Source organism: Colletotrichum spaethianum, assembly GCF_022836535.1.
Source record: "Colletotrichum spaethianum MAFF 239500 DNA, contig31, whole genome shotgun sequence".
In the NCBI taxonomy this organism is placed as follows: Eukaryota; Fungi; Ascomycota; class Sordariomycetes; order Glomerellales; family Glomerellaceae; genus Colletotrichum; species Colletotrichum spaethianum.
Window position 1 is genome coordinate 539,527 of NW_026054801.1, and position 17,823 is coordinate 557,349.

The following is a 17,823-nucleotide window of genomic DNA, read 5'->3' on the forward strand; positions in this document are numbered from 1 at the left end:
GTAACTCCATGATATGCGGTTAGTAAACACAAATACTCCATTTTCCCTGTTGCACCCAGCCGTTGGCTTCGCATCATTGTTGCCATCAATAATACCACCTATACCTCGCTTGGACGGCTTAGTTCGTCCCTATCAGTACGACAACAGTGCCCAGACAGGCTTCTCCTAGACCCCTGCTGAACAAGCAAAACCTTCAACTTGGAGCATGTACCCCTCGGTCATCGGCACTGGACAATTAACTACAATGCGCGCGCAGTTCGCCTGCAAATAGCACTACCTTGAGCTATAACGGCGACATAGGGCACGGCCGGACGGCAGGTGTCGTTGCCTTTGTGGCAACCTCTATGCAGAGGCCTGTAACGGTTAGCATCACGCTCAAGATTTGTATTTGAAGGAGCCAGCGGGGCCAAATGGCGAATTCCGTGAGGGTGTCCACCGCGAACTCATTTCACATTGCCCGCCCAAGCGTAACACTACCTGCTTCTTGGCCACGCTTCTCAACAAAAGTCTCCGTTGCGAACCGCCATGACCTTTGGAGAGTCCGGCTGATGACAACGACTTGTGGGCCTCGTTTACCCCGAATTGATGTCTTGCAGCTGTCAGGAGGATCACAAACGCCCTGATGCGACTCAAAATCCCAGTTTGACCCGCCGGACACATGCCCATTGTGCTGATCCTACCATTGTTACAGGGGATCGTCCAGGAAGCACTATACCGCTTCCAGTGCAATAGACAGATATTCTCTCCTGTTACGCACCAAAATTATCTCCCCAAACAACTCGCAGAAGCCATTGCTCATGTGACGAGCTCTGACAATGATTTTCCTCGAGGTTTAAATGGCACGATGTGGGTGTTGGGCGTCAATGCCCAGCATTTATTTCGACTACCTATTCTTAGTCTCCGAGGGCTGAGGCAACAAATGGCCTCCCATGGGTCTTCATCGGTCTCCTACCAGTAGTCTCCGGGAGATTGCCATTGCGCCATCGTTCGAGACACGGTGAGATGGCGTTCCACAGGAACCCTGCAGTTCATCTTGCTAACCGGTAACAGGACGTAACCTCTCCTGAATGTCATACCGCTCGTGCGCCTGTAGACAAGGGGCAGGGGACGACTGTCCTCTCTGCAGCTGTCGACCTCAATCTCCCACGAAAGAGCCTTCGCATCCACCGAGCGGGCAGTGGTGAAGGTCATTGGCCGAGAGCCCCCGAGAAAGCAGCCACGTCGGCAATGATCGTCGACAGCGTCAAAGCAGGCATTTGCGGTCGCAAAAGGTGCACCCGTGTCCGGCTGCATTTCCGGGTTTCAAACAATTCTAGTGAAAGCCACGACGCCTGCATCGGAGCCGAAAAATTGACTTTCGCCGGGCATCGGCCCGGACCGTCCGGCGCTATCCACCTATGCAATCCGGAATGGGAACCACGTCCTTTCCCGTCCTCATCGCAATGTGCAGGCGACTGAAGCTGGCAGATGAGACGCTGCATCGCAGGCGACAGTAACTCCAGCGTCGCAAAGACACCTTTCCACACGTAGTTACCCCATTTCGGTTGACCGACTGCTGCTCCGAAGATATCAGACCGGTAAGCAAACACGACCGGGGGTCGAGTCCACCTCGTGGCCGAGATTGCACAAGCTGAGAGTGTGAGAAAGTCAATTTATCGACAGTTTGTATGATCAGGCAGGGGAGTTTTATCTAGGATTCTTGGAAGGTAATGATTACGGGCCAAACCCAATGGGTTTTATACAAGCAAATACTGTTCTTCGCTCTCTTACTAAAACCCATTAAGCAGTCTGATATAACAGATCCTTAATCGAGGGGCCAAGGAAGGAGACAGGTTGCTTGCCTTCTGTCTAGCGGCAGCAATGTATTGAGTACAAACTGTGACACGTTGCCTAGAGGCCTATGGTACATCGGCTGGAATCATCTTCGGATTGGCCCGTTAGTACAGCATCCTTCCGGTCGGCCACTTGGCCTCTAGTCTTTCGTTCGTTTCCTGGCGTGATATTCTTTTTCTGTCAATCCTTGGGTGTCTAGGCTGGATATCTTCTGGGATTCTGCTACCCCCCATCACATGGAGTCGTTCGAGCATTTGGTTGATACGCTTCGTAATATCTGCGTCGTGTGACGTAAGAAACCCGCCGCTATTGTTCCTCTCAACGAGACCTGCAGGCCTGGTTTATGGTTCGTATCTGTGTCGCAAGCTGCAAAAGCGGCCCTGATCCACTCGTTCGATCTTGTTGGAGGTGAATGCGCCAAGTTGTCGGTTGCAGGGTTCGCTCCAGGATGCTCTAACAAGATGACCAAGACTTGGCCCTCCCAGCGCCGTAGAACCAACGAAACGAGGTGGAAAATACAATCTAAGAAGGAAGAAGTAGTTGCAAGTAAGTCCATATATTTTTGGTCATTGTTCGCGTCTCTAATGTTTCTCACGAGGGGCTAGTTCATCGTCACCATTTTTGGCTTAATTAAGACAACTCCAGCCATGAACAACCAACAGCGGCATTACGCAACCACCAGTTTTACTCGCGTAGATCATTATCTGCCCAGTGTCTGTTTTGATGGCTTCGATCTCTCCTCGAGGTCAAGCCTATCAAATCTTGTCTCATATGTTTCATTGGACCAGACCTCGGGACTCTGGGTTGAACGATGCTTGGCAATGAACACTGGGTATCTGCGGGGCTTGTTGGACCGGAAAACTTCTATGCCTTTGACTGTGACAGATAAAGTCTGTTTAAAGTCTTGATAAACCATCCTATCTCGATTCAGGCGTTCACAAACATGGACTCAACGCACTTCCTCAGCATGCTGATGTGTTTTCTCTATAAGGCCCTACTTACGAAGTTATGTCTTCCGACCTGCCAGTAGCCCGGGCCATGAGCCCGTCACTGTAAGGAGTCGAAGCCCATTGTGTTTTCAACTTCGGAATCATAGTTCGCTCATCAAATGTACCTTGCACCACTCCCCCGACTGAGAAATCACAATAAGTCAATCTTCCGCAAAATAAATTGTGAAAATCGGGAAATATGTTAGAAGTGTGCAGATCTTTCCAGGGAGATTTCTAACCGGTTACTTAAGTCATCTGAGCAAATAGATAGCAGGCCTCACAAGCAATATCATTCTATGGGATCATTAACTATCCTTTATAGCGTTTTGCCAAACGAGCGGCACAGGGATATAGCCATACGATAGACCTCCAAATCATCTGCACAAGCTGTCCAATTGAACAAACATGGCAACGGAAATAAGACGAATTATAAGTTACTACAAGATTCGCGAAGTGTTCTTCATATGCCAGAGTCGCCCCACGTCGGAGCATCTTAAATTTTCTAAGACAATCGATTTGGAAGTTTTCCAAAGCCACGTGTATGTGGAGAGAATGATTCTTTCAACTTTATTGAAGATGAGAAGCAGAGGAGATATTGATAAAAGACGCCATCATTGGATTGGAACAGGAAGATGTACCACAAAATGGAAGAATGCAGTCCAGTTGCCGGTCCGATCAATTACACTTTGCATACGCCTTCCAACAGTTTTCCAGGGCTCTTACAAGGGACTGATGAAAACTATCAAGCTTATCAGATTGTCTATCCCGAGTGCTTTAAGTTTTATTTCCTGTTTACTCATTCTTCTAGTCGTCTTTCATAATCAACATCGCAAGACACTGCGTATTACACCATTTTTCTCGTCGAGAAGTCGAGCTGCATGCTCGAACCAGTTACGGGCCACTGGGCTACCGCTTGCTCCACCTGTCGCCGTTTGCCATGCCCAGCACTGGGGACTACTAATCAACGCACAAAGGTTTAGTAGCCCTGACTGTCAATGGACACCGCGAGTAGTACTTGTTAGTTAAGATATTGCGCATTTGGGATCCGTAGGTCCGTTCGCGCTATACGTTCGGAAGCCAGAGGTGATCAGATTTAAGTTGGCGAAACCGAGGTGTTTGAAGCGATGTTCCATGGAGTTGCGTCGACGAGTTTGCAGGCGGAGTTGAGAACGATGGTAAACACTTACGTGTCGTGGGCGGTTTAATGGGCGGGTTGATAACTTTATGTTAGAAATGCCCTGGCAGACACATTCGATAAGGAAGGGAGTGCTGAGTGCTGCAACAACCAAGGGGGGCACATGGTAAAACTGATGCTGGCGAGGCTTACTAGACAACAATGACATGGGATCAAGCGAGTCAGCTTCATGTTCTCTGGTAAGGTTTTGGATTTCGTTTGGTACCAGGGCTGTCTCGTCAACTTAACTCAACGAAAGAGTATCGAAGATCTCGTTCAGGGATGCAAACACGTAATTAAGCAGCCGTCCGGTTCATTTTGTCCTACAATACAGCTACACCACCTATACTCCCACAGTTCTTTCAATTAATTTCCCCCAACGTGACTTGAAAACAACAAAAAACTCCTTGTGCAACAATTTGTTGAACTTTAGAGATGAATCCGCTGCCGCTCTGCTATGTTCACCTCGGTGAACAATGGTTCTTGACGCGCGCGACGCGTCGGGCCGAGTATGATGTAATCAGACTTTTTAGCCTCGTAAACTTTGCCAGCTCATCTAAATCCGAACCCTGGCATTCCCAGTCTCAATCTCATCAGCGCTGGGCATATCAAGGCTCACCAACATGGATACCAAAGGGTTCCAGTCAATTGGCACTTGAAGCGCTACAAGCTCGGGCAGGCCCGGTTTACCGACTGGCTGAAGCAGCCAGCCAACAAATTCAAATCTTCGAACCCCTCACCCCCACCGCCAGCGACCGTCGGCACGTCGAAGACCAAGAAGAAGCCAGAGCTGGACCCGGTCTCGGAAAAGGTTCATTGGAGCGAACTAGAGGGTCTCGCAGAGATCATCGTCACTAACAGCAAGCCAGATGAGATCCCTTGGGATCCGATCCTTGTCTTGCGCGATGTTGTGGCACTGAGGAAAAAGAGCGCAAGTTCTACTCTAAGACTGCTGAAGGTGACACGACGGGCAAGCTCAAGATGAGTAACCAGCAACATGAGCACATCATTAAGGTCTTGGAAAAGGTGCTCGGCGTACTTGAAAAGGCTGACTCGCCCACGCGGTCCAAGAGGAAGAAGGAGGAACCGCTTGAGGAGCATCAGCGCTTTAGCATGGATGTTCTTGACAACATGTTTAACCTTCTGCAGCTCCAGAAATCTGGGAATGCTCCAAACGAGGTAGGAACAGCTGAATCTGAGGAACAGCAACCAGAGTCGGAGGCATCCGGGTCTGAGTCTGAATCCGAGGCCGAGGGCAAGTCGCAACCAGGTCGAAGCAAGCGCAAACCGGCCAAGAAGAAGGGCAAGGGCGGCAAGAAAGGAAAAAAGGCACACAAGTCCAAAGCCGTGTTTAAGAAGACGAAACCCTCAGCCAAAACCGCTGTCGCCGGTAGCGAATGGGTTGATCGCTTCCATATTACCGACGCCTTCGACGAGGACGAGGACGGCCTGGATTACTACATGCTAATCTACTGCTTCTTCGAGGATTTCAACGCCATTCGCAACCACGTCTGCGAGCGCTGGTGCGACTACTTCTACGACAAGTCCGTCTCCCTCGACACCCTCGCGATCATCACAAACGCCGCCGCAGAGCTCTTCCGAGACATGGAGAAAGAGCTACTACGCCTACTAGGCGAGAACGGTCTGCAAGACCTCCAGTCTTACGACGCCATGATGAAGCTGCTCTTCTTTGAGTATGGCATGGAGCATGTCGACTATGACGAGGATGCTGAGAACAAAGAGGAGTTGCATGAGCATATCTGGCGCAACGAGGCTGATTGGCTGGGCTGGTCTGCCTACGTTGCTGTCGAGGATATTCTTGCGCAGTCGTCACCGGGGAAGGTGTCCTTGTTTCCGCCGTCGGCGAAGAAACGGCCCAAATACGGGCCCATTACTGCATATGAATTCTCTCAGTTCAACAAGGCTTGCGTGTTCGACCTGTTCCCTGAAGTCGCGGAGGCCAAGGCTCTCAAGAAGAACCAGCAGGAGCCTCCTGTCATTCCCGGCCAACCCGAGCTCGAGCTCGACTTTGAGCAGGTCCTCCTGATGCGTTACTACCCATCATGCTTCATCTTCTCTCTACAGTTGTACCTAGACCTTAGGAACATTTTGGACGACCAGGTGAAAGACGCCCGCCAGCAGCTCCAGGCCACCGCAAGGGCGGCCATCGAGAACATGAAAAAGTCCATCAAATCGTGTGACGAGGTCTGGGATTCGGAGTGGAGGGAGATGGCCGAGCATCATATTAGAACCATCCAACACTTTGCGTTGAGAGACTTTACCTACGAGGATAAGACACTAAGGGCAACGAACATGGGCGTAACCGAGAAGCTTACAAAGTTCGATTTATTCGACTCCGAGCCTGTCTGGCCTGGTCTGATGAACTTTCGCACAAAGGTCGACATGGCTGCGCTGAGCATACGCTTGCTCACCCGCACGCCAGCTCCTCTGTGGACGGGAATTCTGTACCACATTGCCAGACGGGACTACCCCGATATCCCTGCCTGGACAGAGATGGACAAGTTCCTAGACGTGCATGGCACCGAGCTTCTCGGCTTCCCTGTCACTGAGGATCTCAAGGCGGCCGGCGTCTTGGTCAAGTATTCTAGCACAATGTCGGACGGTAAGCGTTACCATCTCTGGATGGAGCTGCTCGAGAAGGTTGGCCGCATCACGGACTTCTGGATCCGATACGGCGAACGATCATACAACTGGCGAAGGCGACAGGACATGAGCTATATCTCCGACATCGTTCGCGGTCATTTCGGTCTACCGCCCAACTCAAAGCATGACCCTTTCGGCATGTCGCGGGAGAAGACACCCCTCAAATTGGAGTCGTCCTGCAACGATCAAAAGACGCAGGAGATGGTCAGCCGGGTCTAGATGATGGGCAACATGCGGCACGTCCAGGTACTCGAGATCCTCGACCAAACAGTTGAGACTATGGCTAAGAAGGAGTTCTCCGTGAACTACTTCAAGCTAGACTGGGAGGTCCAGGCTTTCGTCGAGAAGCTGAAGATGTCAATGCTGGATGTCGGTCTCCTGAGCTCCCCGGAGGACGGGGTCGAGAAATGCATCGAGAAGCCCGACACTGCCGGGCTTCTTGGTCAGGCTATCGAAAAGGCCATCCTCGGCACTGCTGATCAGTCATTCGTTTCGAGGATGACTAACCCCCCGGAGGAGAAGTCGGACGCTAGCTGGTCGGATACGGAAGAGATGGAGAGTACCGATACTCCGAATGAGGTAGACAATATGTAAGCTAAGTATATACATGCGGCAGCAGAAAGAGACTAGGGAGTGGTTGACTTAATACTGGACTTGGTGAGATCAATACCCAAGTCAGCATTACTGTTGCTTTACACTTGATCATCAGCCGAGGCTTAAACTGTAGGCGAAACGCACACTTCATTTATCTGATAGTTTGTGGTCTTATCTTTGTAAGACTATTGAGTGAACGGGAGGCAATGACACTTGTTGCAGTTCTCAAAGTTAATTTGGCCAGAACCTCAGAGTTAAGAAAGGGTCGATAACCATCGCAGAACGTTTCCAAACTTTATGATTGAATCCCAGCAACATGAATATCCCGCGGCTACCAATAAATACCGCCCAGAACGGTACCACTTTAGACTCTGTTTTGTCCAAGAGCCCAGAAAAATTGAAGCTTCAGTGACAACTGTATGATAATTAAGGTGCAGAGGCTAGATATTCATTGTGTTTAAAGCGAATTGAAGTAGCACTGTAGTTAACCGAATGTTTCATTCAAGTTTCGATGGTTGTATAATTATGTCAACACCATGTTTGTAGTGGTCGAGGTCAGCACCCTCTGATCGGCATCTTCTAAAGGCAATGGCTATGATATGTACATAAGAAGAAAGCCGAAGTTTGATAACTCTCTGAAGACATAACTAAGAACGACTAGCATCTTTAGTTTGCGCTGACGGGTACCTTTAAGTTGTCGAGGCCTTTGTTAACGGCATTGTTCCAGCCGTCAGCAGGGGTTCCACCAAGCAGATAAGTCTTGCCGCTGGTGTCGCCCTTGAAAACCCAGTTGAGCCATTGAACGGTAGCCTTCGCGAAGGCTCCGCCATTGACTTCACCGTAGGTACCTCCATGGCCAACGCGGTTGAGGTTTCCCTTCCAGGAGGGGGTTCCAGATGGAAGATTCTTGTAGTCGCGTTCACCCTAAGTTAATCAATCAGTCTAGAGCCATTTTCTGGAGATATGTTTGCACTTACATTGCCGTAAGCAATATCGTTAGGGCCGCCAAGAGCGAAGATAATAGGCTTCTTGATCTGCTTCGCCTGATCGTAGTTGCCGAGCATTCCAGAGTTGAAGATGCCGATGGATGACACACGGTTATCGCTGATGAAGTTGTATGCCTCGGTACCGCCACAGCTGTAACCCGCCGTCATGATCTGCTTGGTGTTCACCTTACCAGCAAAAGCTCCGCTTCCACCAGTAGCGGCCCAGTTGACAGCTTGCTTCATCTGTGCGGCAGTGGTGCTGCCTGACTTGCCTGGAGTGCCCTGTGAAATAACGAGGTAGCCATAGGATGCAATTTGCTTGAGATAGTTCTGAGCAGACGTGCCGTCGGCGGAGCAGGCGCCGTTTCCCCAGATGAAAACTGGCAACAGGCTTGAATTGCCTGATGCAGGGCTATAAATGGTGTGACTGGGGAGGGAAGAGTCGACGCGGTAGCTCTAAAGGACCGAGTTAGTTGAGTATTTAGTCACGCAAAAGAACAATGTTTCCATACTGCTGGTGCATTGGGGCCATTACCATTCTGGGCAATAACTGATGATACGAAGGTCAAAAGACCGAAATGAACGGAGAGCTTCATTGTCACAATGAGTTGACAAAGTGGCGGTTCTGCGAAAAGTCGAATTGATTTCTCTAGTTGAAGTTGAAAGGCATACGATTTCTTATAAGTTCTATCGATCAAACTTTATTCCTAGATACGCTGCCATGGTACCGGCGTAGTAATCAACCTTGCAGGCAGTGCTTGTTGCGCAATCTATCTGAATAGGCGATACGAAATGAAATGAGGGCCATCAGTTGTAGGTGTGTCGCATCGGGCTGTTATTGCGTCCGATCTCGACCAAACCCACATCAAGCCAAGAAAACGTAGCATTAGCTTCTCGTTGAAGAGAAAGCCTTCTGAAGTTGTTCAACTGCCGCACCTCGCACAAAATATACCGGTGTGGTGGTCATTGGGCAATCAATTCGCAGTTGGTAAATCAAGTAGAAACGTTGCCAAGATGCCTCCTAGATCGGCACGATATAGTGTGGAGCTAGGGGCGAGACAGATACACTAGAAGTAGTTAGGCTACATGGAATATATCGTCATTGGAGGTGTGTTTGTCAGTTACGAGCATCTCGGATGTTTTGAATCGTACCAAGAGAGGCCCCCCCACCTAGTAAATCTGCTCGTTGAACCCACTCGACAACTAAACCGCCCGCTTCGGTGACTCACCCCTTGTCCTTGACGCCAAGACGCCTGGTCCAGGTCGGTACGAGGTCCAGGAAACAAGACAATTGGCATTGCTTTTCTCAGAGCAACGGACGGCTCTACTCCTATGTATATGCTTTGGGGCCCATCAAATTCAGTGTGCGATAACAGTTGCAATCATCACAGAGGCGCAAGTCCACCTATGAATCGCGAGTCCGAACATCTCGGACTGTTTAAGTGGATGGAAATAGAGTCTCCAATAGTAGATTGCCGATGATGAAACATAGCTCCTGACCGAGTTCAGATGACGGGAGATCTTTGTGTTTCCATTCATCCAATCTGTGAAGATCGTACAGGCAGGGTACAGGGACGAATAAAGACCCTTGTCTTCCATTGCAACGTGGTTGCGTCTGGATGAACCTAATCAGTCTAGACAATCCATATTTATCCATTGCGAGACACTTTGCCATGATGTATGATAATGGATGTTCCCTCACCTTTATGTTGAGAAGAGCTTGACTTGGCTCTTGCTGATCTATGCTGTAAGCGGTCACTATTTGATCTGAACTTCTGACATGTTTGTCAGAGTTTGAAAGTTTATCATACATCAATCTTTGCAGCCAACGCCCCTGATAGCATAGAACATCATATTGTTGGTGCAAGAGCCCGAATCATCACGGATGAGTTTGCAAATGCAAGGGTGGTTAGTTGCATGGCCTCGTGGTCCTGTCTAGGAAGAACAAGCGGAGCTACCTCCCTCGGCGTTTTCCTAATAAGAAACGTCCGAACTATTCGCATGTCACTAATATGAGTCCCTTCTTTACCTTTTATGCCCATTTATGATTCCGTCACCGATGTTTGATAGATATTGAAATGCTTCGATCCTCCAAGCTTCAAACCAGCGAGCTCATACCTGGATCCATCATCACCAGAGCTGCGGTTTCTAAGCTCTTGTACTAAGAAACGACTCCTGCACGTAATAATTTTGCTGAAAAAGTCCCAAGTAAACAGGTCAATATTTCTCAAGGCTTTGAGGAATGTGTCACTTCGTAGTCGAGCGATGTGCAGACCCGGCGCCACCGTAACTTGTCATGTGGGTGTTCAGATGGATTTCACTTTTCGCAATATTGTCTACGATATACTTTACTTCAATCAAATTAACGTTACTGAATTTTCAACTGCTATAATTTGAGGGGTCCAAGTCTTTTCTAGGCCGGTTGGTTGGGACGGTGCTGGTTTGAGCACGGTCTTGATGTTTTTAGGCAGGCATCAAGGCAGGAGATGGGTCAGGCTCGCCGTTCTGTATATAACCAAGCGCTTGTAAGCAGAATTGATGGGATCACGCGATACCACTATTCCCGAGAGGCCGTACAGCTTCTTCTGGCATCAGCGTCGCGTACCGATCGTTGATTTTTGATACATCCAGGTCGTTAAAGACAGTGGCGCTTTTCTTAAAAAAGACTGGACAATGACAATCCGATGATGCATCTCAGAGTAGGCAATGTGCGCTCTGTCCTAGGCAGTGTTGACGTTGACAAGCCAGGTCTTGTAATATCCTCGTTAAAAGACGTAAGCAACATACGAGAACGAGGTTGGGTGACTCGAATAACTCAAACCTGGTTAATTAAATACTAGAATTATCCAGCGTAAGATACTTAATACATCGTTCGCCCCCGAATTATATTCCCAACGGGCCGAGTTCATGGGTATATTCGAATTAGCTCAACTGTCAATGCCTTCACTAAAGATACAAGTCTATCCACAGCTGGGGCTACGGACGTAGGCATGGTTCTTGGAGCCGCCAGCCGAGTTGGCATCAGCAGACCCTCGGTAGGCGCTGAGCAAAGTGCAGGTTGTGCTCGCGCCCTGGTAAAAGGAAGCGGCAACACAGCCCGCGGTAGAGCCACACTTGGAAATGCAGTCGCCGAGGCTGGTGGCATCCACGTAGCTCAGATTGTCTCCCGTTGCTAGCCTGTCACAGACGATTTGGAACTTTTTGGAGTTGAGCGTCCAGCAGAAGCCGTTGTTCGCGGAGCACGTCGGGTTGCTGCTCACCGTACCGGCGCAGGCCGATCCAGGGCAGGCCGTGCAGGTTCCAGGCGAGAAGGAAGACTGGCAGCCAAAGCCGCAGAAGTCGCTCGTGGTGCCGCAATATCCATTCCTCGAACTTGAGAAGGTGGTCTGTTAGCTGCTGCTGCCGCTAGCCAGCGGGAAATGGCCGCATCGGAAGGACGGACTAACCAACACTGCCCCGAAGGACACGTATAGCCGTTGGAGCCAGCACAGCTGCCGTCTGGGCTTGCTTTCGAGCCGGTAGATGCAGGCTTCGCGGCGGAGGACGTCGCGGCGGCGCTTCCGCCCGAAGCAGGACATGTTCCGAACGAGGCCTGACAGCCGGTGCCGCAATGATCGCCGGACGATCCGCAGTATCCCCATTGACTACAGCAGTCGCCGTAGCTGCTCCCTTGGCATGTGAAGCCCGCAGTGCCGCCACATGAGCCATCTTGGCTCACGGATTTGCCCCCTACGGAGATGGAGCTGCAATCTCCAAACTTGGACTGGCATGCATTGAGACAGTGCTCATCCGTGTTGCCACAGTATCCCCATTGACTGCAGCAAGTGCCAAAGGTGCTCCCCGTGCAGGTGTATGCCTTGGTTCCTCCGCAAGTCCCGTCCGGGCTGACCTTGCTCGTGCCCGAAGTGGTGCCCGAACTGGTCGTGCATTTGCCGAATTTGGACTGACAGCCTGCTCCGCAATGTGCATCGGTCGTTCCGCTATGAAAGGGCTCAGTTTTCATGGTGCTTTACAGTCTCTCACTTCGTACTTTGAATGCAAGACTTACCACCAGTTGTATTGACTGCAACAGTCTGATCCCGGGCATGTGTTCCCTTTAGTGCCTCCGCAGGTCTTGTCTGTCGATACCGCAGCGGCAGCGATTCCTATAAAGGAAAGCAGCCCAACGACTTGAATTCTAACCATTTTTCGGTCGGCAATGAAAACTGTTGAGGAGGCTTTTTTAACGTTTCAGGCGCGGTTGGGGCGCAAGTAAGGTTAATCTGGTAAGAGAGGTATGAGACGGGAATTTGGTCTTGGCTCGCTGCGATCTGGCAATAAGTACTATTTCGTTTTGTAAGGCTTGCCAATTCCGTAGAATGGAGAAATACTATAAGCCATTAGCGGGATAGTCCCTCCTTTCGCTAGTACTGTATTTAAGTTCTAGATTGGATCTGGTATGTTATTCTTGCTGTTTGCAGTGATCTGATCTCAATTTGGCTGCATTGTTAAAGCTTGAGTGTCCATAGTGTTAGTGGAGTGAGACATACTAAGGCAATTTAGTAAGTATTTCCCTTGTAGAGCCGCCACCGCATGCATTATTAGTTGGGCCGATCTTGAACCCGCAAGCCTAGATTTTCTTCTCGAACTTGTCTCTTTTCTCCAGGCATTCAATACATATCAGTACCCGCTGGTTCCATCGTAGCTGCTGCAGATCGGATTATCTACTGGAGGGCAGACTGGATGCTGAGTTCTCCGGTGGGCATCGCCACGAGTACTGCAGACTTGAAACGGAAAAGGACCTAAATGCTGAGTAGGTCACATTGAGAAGCCCTTCAAGCTTAAATCTCACCCAGCAGGCTTACTAACAAGTCGTTGTCAAACTCATGCCTTGCTTTTGACAACTTTATGAGAGTTCGATCCGTGGCCGGTGCCGGTGGCGCAATCAGCTAGGCAGCTTCGAATCAAGCAAGTTCTCGAGAGCAACCTTGCCAGAAAGCTAGAGAAGTGTCTTACGAGATGGTATCTTTTCTATTTTGCCGATACTTCTCTACACATTGACCTCGTATTGACCACTTTAGCTAGTTACTGAAGGAGAATCGAGACATCTACTGTAGAAGCACCTCAGTCATCATAATACTCATCCTGTTCCTCCTCGTACTCCTCCCTCGCCTCCCGGTCGCTGTCATCGCGTTCGTACGCCAAGTCGCCCTGGCGGTAGTCGTCCTCGGATCCAGAGGATGAACGGCGCTCGTAGTGGTGTTCGCGCTCAGAGCCGGAATCGGAGCCAGATTCTATGCGATTGTTAGTTCGATATTCATAGATCAGGTAGTAGGAAGCAAAGGGGAACATACCCAACACGTTGGCGATGAGGGCGCCTCCTATGGCGCCAACCGCAAGACCGCCCGCCACGCCGAGTAGCATGTTGCCATTGCCGCTCTTCTTCTTTTTTTTCTTCTTCTCCTCGCCACTGTAGCCCTGTTCAGAGGGCTGGCCGTACTGTTGCTGCGGATAAGACTGGCCGTACGGTTGCCCATGGGGTTGGCCGTAAGGCTGAGACTGCTCGTAGCCATGCTGCTGACTCTGCCCATATTGCTGACTAGCGTAATATCCCGCCCCAGCCCCGGCAGCTGCGCCGGCGTACTCTCCGTATCCCGGCTGGGGAGAGTGTCCTCCGTATCCTGGTTGAGGCGAATGGACCCCGTACCCAGGCTGAGGCGAGTATCCCGGCTGCGGTGAGTGGCCACCGTACCTCGCCGGCTCCCCATGTCCTCCATATCCTGGCGACATCGGCGGGGGCGAAGGCGCAGCAGGCGCCTCCCACTGAGAACTACCAGTCGCCTGGTTAACGTAATACCAACGTCTGGTGTTGTCGTCAAACCGCTTCACCCAACCCTCTGGTAGGCGCGGTGACGGAGGTCGTTCGTACCCCGGCGATGGGGGTCGGCCGTAAGCCTGCTGCTGCTGCGGCGGATAGGGACTCGGCGTCTCGCCAGGGTCTCCGTACCGCCCGGGGTGCGGCATCGGGTACTGGGGCTGCGACCCGTAGGCGCCGGCTGCAGCTCCCGCTGCTACGCCCGCCGCCAGCGACGACATGGCGGCGCCTTCGGATACCGGGTCGGAGTAGGCGGAGCGTGCCGGGTCGCTGGAGCCGAAGGCAGCGGGGTGCTCACGCCTGTACTTGTCTGCGCCGTTCTGGGGGCCGCCGGCGTAGCCCGAGGGCGGGCGGCCGTCGTAGCCGTCGCCGCGGGTGCCGTGGTTGGTGTAGCCGTAGTCTCTGTGGCCTACAATCGTCCGTCGGGGTCAGATCCCGATGGGCCGTGGGTGGGGTGAGGCAAGGTGAGGTGAGGGACACGGGAGGGCGACATCTCACTCACCTTGATTGATGATCTCAGGGTCATCCGGGATGCTGAAATTGCCCAGCTGCGAGGCCAGCTTAGCGACGTCAAAGTTGCCGAGGAACGACATGTTTGTTTTTGTTGCCTGCGTCTATCTTCTCACGGTAACGACAGTCGTTGCTGAAAGAGAGAAAGTTTGTCGGTCGCGAGACGCTTTGGTTGTGGTTGTTGTGTAATTTAATTTTTTTGGGGTGTCGCGGGGTCAAATGACCGACCAAGTGTGAATCGGGGGTCCACGAGGGGCAAAGAAAATCAGATGGATGGGCAGAAAGCGCCTAGCTCGACCGACTTGCGCTACCTGCAGGGCCGCCAGCTCCAAGACGTACCGCGTGCTGGAGGATTCGTAATGGGTTTCCCTGGGCTGCAGACGCGACTGCACCTCAGATTGGTTCTGTGTCTTGTTGGCGCGCCTGGGGGCCGGGTTGTGCCAGAGGTGCATTTGGTGGTGATTTCGATGGTTGTACGAAATGGAGAATGATATGCGATATGCTATGCACCTCCACGTGTTCTCGATAGCTCGGAATGCCGGTGGGCGGCAATTACGGGCTTCTTTTTCTGGGCACACCTTGGCTAGTTTGACAGAGAGGCACGATGGGTGGCGGCGTCGGCAGCCTCTCATGCGTGAATCTGTCTGCCGTTTTCCACATTCGCAGCAGTCATTCATCTCCATGCTTTCCCTCCTACGTGAGGTACTTGATCAACTTGTCAGTTATTTAATTATGGGGGCCTCCCCACGTCCTGACTGCCATCGTCCGAACTTGGCCTGCGGGACGATCCGTCCATCTCATCTCATAGGGCTGAGGGCTGTGCGCTCATCTCCCGCTGTCGTATCATGCGACTTGAGGTGAGTTGAGTTATATCTGAAAGCGCAATCACCAGGCATGGTCCTACGATGAAGTTTCGGTTGAGCGCCCGATGAGATTGTGCGAGATTTACTCGTTCTCGCAACACTCATATCACAGAACAACGCATGCTAGCAGCTCAGATCCTGGTGGAGGGTGATTCACAATGTGCTCGGACGTCAATCATGCATCATTTCTCGCCGCCTCAAGCGGCCACAGTTTGATGCTGGGTAATATTCAGAACATTGACTTGATATCATACGCCGCGATGCCTGATACTGGGCAATCCAGTCATTTTAACACTTGACCATCTACAACACAACAACATGGGAATCATTCTCGCACGACCGACGGCCTCAGAGCGTGGACGTAGTCCCGCCACCGTCATTCCTACAAGCCCCTATGGGTACCTGTGATCAGAAAAGAACCATGCGGATCAAACTGTAAATCCAGCTGAAAATCCGAAGATACGGCCCCTCCATCTCATAGGGCTGAGGAATGTGATCTTGAAATGACTTGTTAAAGTAGTTAGTTCATCTGTTCACCTAGTGCCTGGAAACAGCCGCGGTACGCCTGCAGTGCCAGGTCTCGATGCTCACGTATTAAACGCTGCATTGCAATGCTACGGGTGGGACTAGTAAAGAACCCCATAAGCCGAATCGGGAGATACATCTGCAAGCCCCGTATTAAAGGTTCAATCCTCTCCTCAGCTCTCCGCTGAGGAGCCAACATTGACGGGCTTCTGCCCATAAACCACATGCCTGTACGAGAAATCAGCCGAGACGCTCCCAACGGCTTTCCGAAGAAGGGCACACTCACAGATCCAGCAGCGAATGAAACGCGCCGCTCTTCAACTCCTGCCGCACGGCGGCGAGCTGCACCAAGACCTCCTCCTTGGTCCGCCCGAGCACGCCGCAAAAGAGCTTCAGCGAGAACGCCTCGAGGCCCTCGAGGATCTGCACCAGGTTCAGCATTCCCTGCTCCTTATGGTGCTGGTTCTTGGCCCAGGGCCCGATGGGCGTCTTGAACTTCTGGTGGAACACGTGGCTGAAGCCGTTGTGGGCGCGCACCCAGCCCTCGAGCTGCGGGCCGGGGCAAGGCTCGCGGCCCATGCTTTTGAGGGTATTGACAAAGGTCTGGTTCCAGTCGTGGGTGGCGTGCTTGGGCGTATACGTGCCGTCGTCCGAGTAGTACTCGGTGCTCATGTCCTGGAACTCGGCCCAGCCTCCGGGGTTGAGGTTGCTGCGAGTTGTCAGTATCTCGCCGAAGCCCACTACTTCAGCTGGGACAAGGCAGGTGGCACAGGATCAAATATGGAGGGTGCTCAGGCGCATACTCGTAAATGTTGTTTATCAGTCTCGGCCAGTCTCCGATCGAGCCGGCCATGTACCGGCACATGATGTAGTCGTACTTTTTGTTCCCGACCCAGGGGCTCTCAACGTCGTCAATCTCAAATTTGACGTTTGGAGGGACCCTACATCAACAAAGTGAGCCCTAGAATATCCACCAGACTTTTGCCAGCACATGCGCTTACCACTCGGGCTGGATGGCGCTCAAGTCGTTTCCGACAACCTGGTCGCTGGTCAGTACCTGAAACACGACGCCGGAAGAACCCATAGTCAACTCACCTCGGCATTCTCGAAAATGTCACCAATTTCAACAGCCCCTGGCAAGAAAGTAGAATCAGGATCAGGACACAGCCCGCCTCGGCGAGAACCACTCACAGATGCCCGTGCCGGTGCCGATGTCGAGAATCCTATGGATCTTGTCCTTCTCGAGAGGCGCCAGGTACAGCTTGCTGCCGATGGCTCGAACCATCAAAGCGTGCGCCATGTCGAGGCGATCCATCTCGACCTCGTCGTTGGGAAACGAATAAGCTGGTTTACCCTCAGCTGCACATTCCCGCCTTAAACGTGGCAAGACAACTCACACCCGGGCCGGAAAGCGTGATACCGTCTGCCGTACTCTTCCGGATAGTCGATGACGCTGGAGGAAAGCGAGGCAGTATAGCTCGAGCTGTTTGTTCAAGAGGGTTAGTCTGAGAACAGTGAGAGGCATGGCGCGCAGCCCACTTACATCCGGTCATCGATGGATGAATCGTTGTCGGACTGGGAGGTGTCAACGTCAGCCAGAGCTCGTTGGTGCAGGGATTCTCCGTCTACCAACAGCAAATCCCTCGTCAGCCTCAAGAGCCTCTTCCGGCTGGTTAAGACCTTGAGTCGTTGCGCTCGTCGGTGCGGCCGTGGCCGTCGTGGCGGGGGCTGCGGTGCCCGAGGTTTCGGCCATCCTTGCGTGTCCAAAGGAAAGGTAACCGGACTTTGTACCCCTTTCGTCGGGTTTGCTCGGATAGTCGGCAGTGCTCTA

The 17,823-nt window shown here is 51.7% G+C and overlaps 6 protein-coding genes across 6 annotated transcripts; 2 read left to right on the top strand and 4 right to left on the bottom strand.

Moving 5' to 3' along the window:
- Positions 1-4,977: 4,977 nt before the first annotated feature.
- ColSpa_09939 (uncharacterized protein) lies at positions 4,978-6,879 on the top strand (the record flags this gene model as incomplete). Its single annotated transcript, XM_049276151.1, has 1 exon — positions 4,978-6,879. One exon carries the CDS (start codon positions 4,978-4,980, stop codon positions 6,877-6,879), a length of 1,902 nt encoding a protein of 633 aa, XP_049132108.1.
- Positions 6,880-6,891: 12 nt separating this feature from the next.
- Positions 6,892-7,254, top strand: ColSpa_09940 (uncharacterized protein; the record flags this gene model as incomplete). Its single annotated transcript, XM_049276152.1, has 1 exon — positions 6,892-7,254. The coding sequence occupies one exon, from the start codon at positions 6,892-6,894 to the stop codon at positions 7,252-7,254; it is 363 nt and encodes a 120-aa protein (XP_049132109.1).
- A 666-nt stretch (positions 7,255-7,920) lies between these two features.
- Positions 7,921-8,836, bottom strand: ColSpa_09941 (uncharacterized protein; the record flags this gene model as incomplete). Its single annotated transcript, XM_049276153.1, has 3 exons — positions 7,921-8,178; positions 8,232-8,696; positions 8,753-8,836. The coding sequence occupies 3 exons, from the start codon at positions 8,834-8,836 to the stop codon at positions 7,921-7,923; spliced, it is 807 nt and encodes a 268-aa protein (XP_049132110.1).
- A 2,364-nt stretch (positions 8,837-11,200) lies between these two features.
- On the bottom strand, positions 11,201-11,818 carry ColSpa_09942 (uncharacterized protein; the record flags this gene model as incomplete). Its single annotated transcript, XM_049276154.1, has 2 exons — positions 11,201-11,626; positions 11,687-11,818. 2 exons carry the CDS (start codon positions 11,816-11,818, stop codon positions 11,201-11,203), a joined length of 558 nt encoding a protein of 185 aa, XP_049132111.1.
- A 1,525-nt stretch (positions 11,819-13,343) lies between these two features.
- On the bottom strand, positions 13,344-14,687 carry ColSpa_09943 (uncharacterized protein; the record flags this gene model as incomplete). Its single annotated transcript, XM_049276155.1, has 3 exons — positions 13,344-13,513; positions 13,574-14,503; positions 14,597-14,687. The coding sequence occupies 3 exons, from the start codon at positions 14,685-14,687 to the stop codon at positions 13,344-13,346; spliced, it is 1,191 nt and encodes a 396-aa protein (XP_049132112.1).
- A 1,587-nt stretch (positions 14,688-16,274) lies between these two features.
- On the bottom strand, positions 16,275-17,745 carry ColSpa_09944 (secondary metabolism regulator LAE1; the record flags this gene model as incomplete). The annotated part of the gene is made up of 7 exons (XM_049276156.1): positions 16,275-16,701; positions 16,796-16,933; positions 16,994-17,031; positions 17,088-17,125; positions 17,184-17,215; positions 17,536-17,567; positions 17,626-17,745. 7 exons carry the CDS (start codon positions 17,743-17,745, stop codon positions 16,275-16,277), a joined length of 825 nt encoding a protein of 274 aa, XP_049132113.1.
- Between the last annotated feature and the right edge of the window lie 78 nt (positions 17,746-17,823).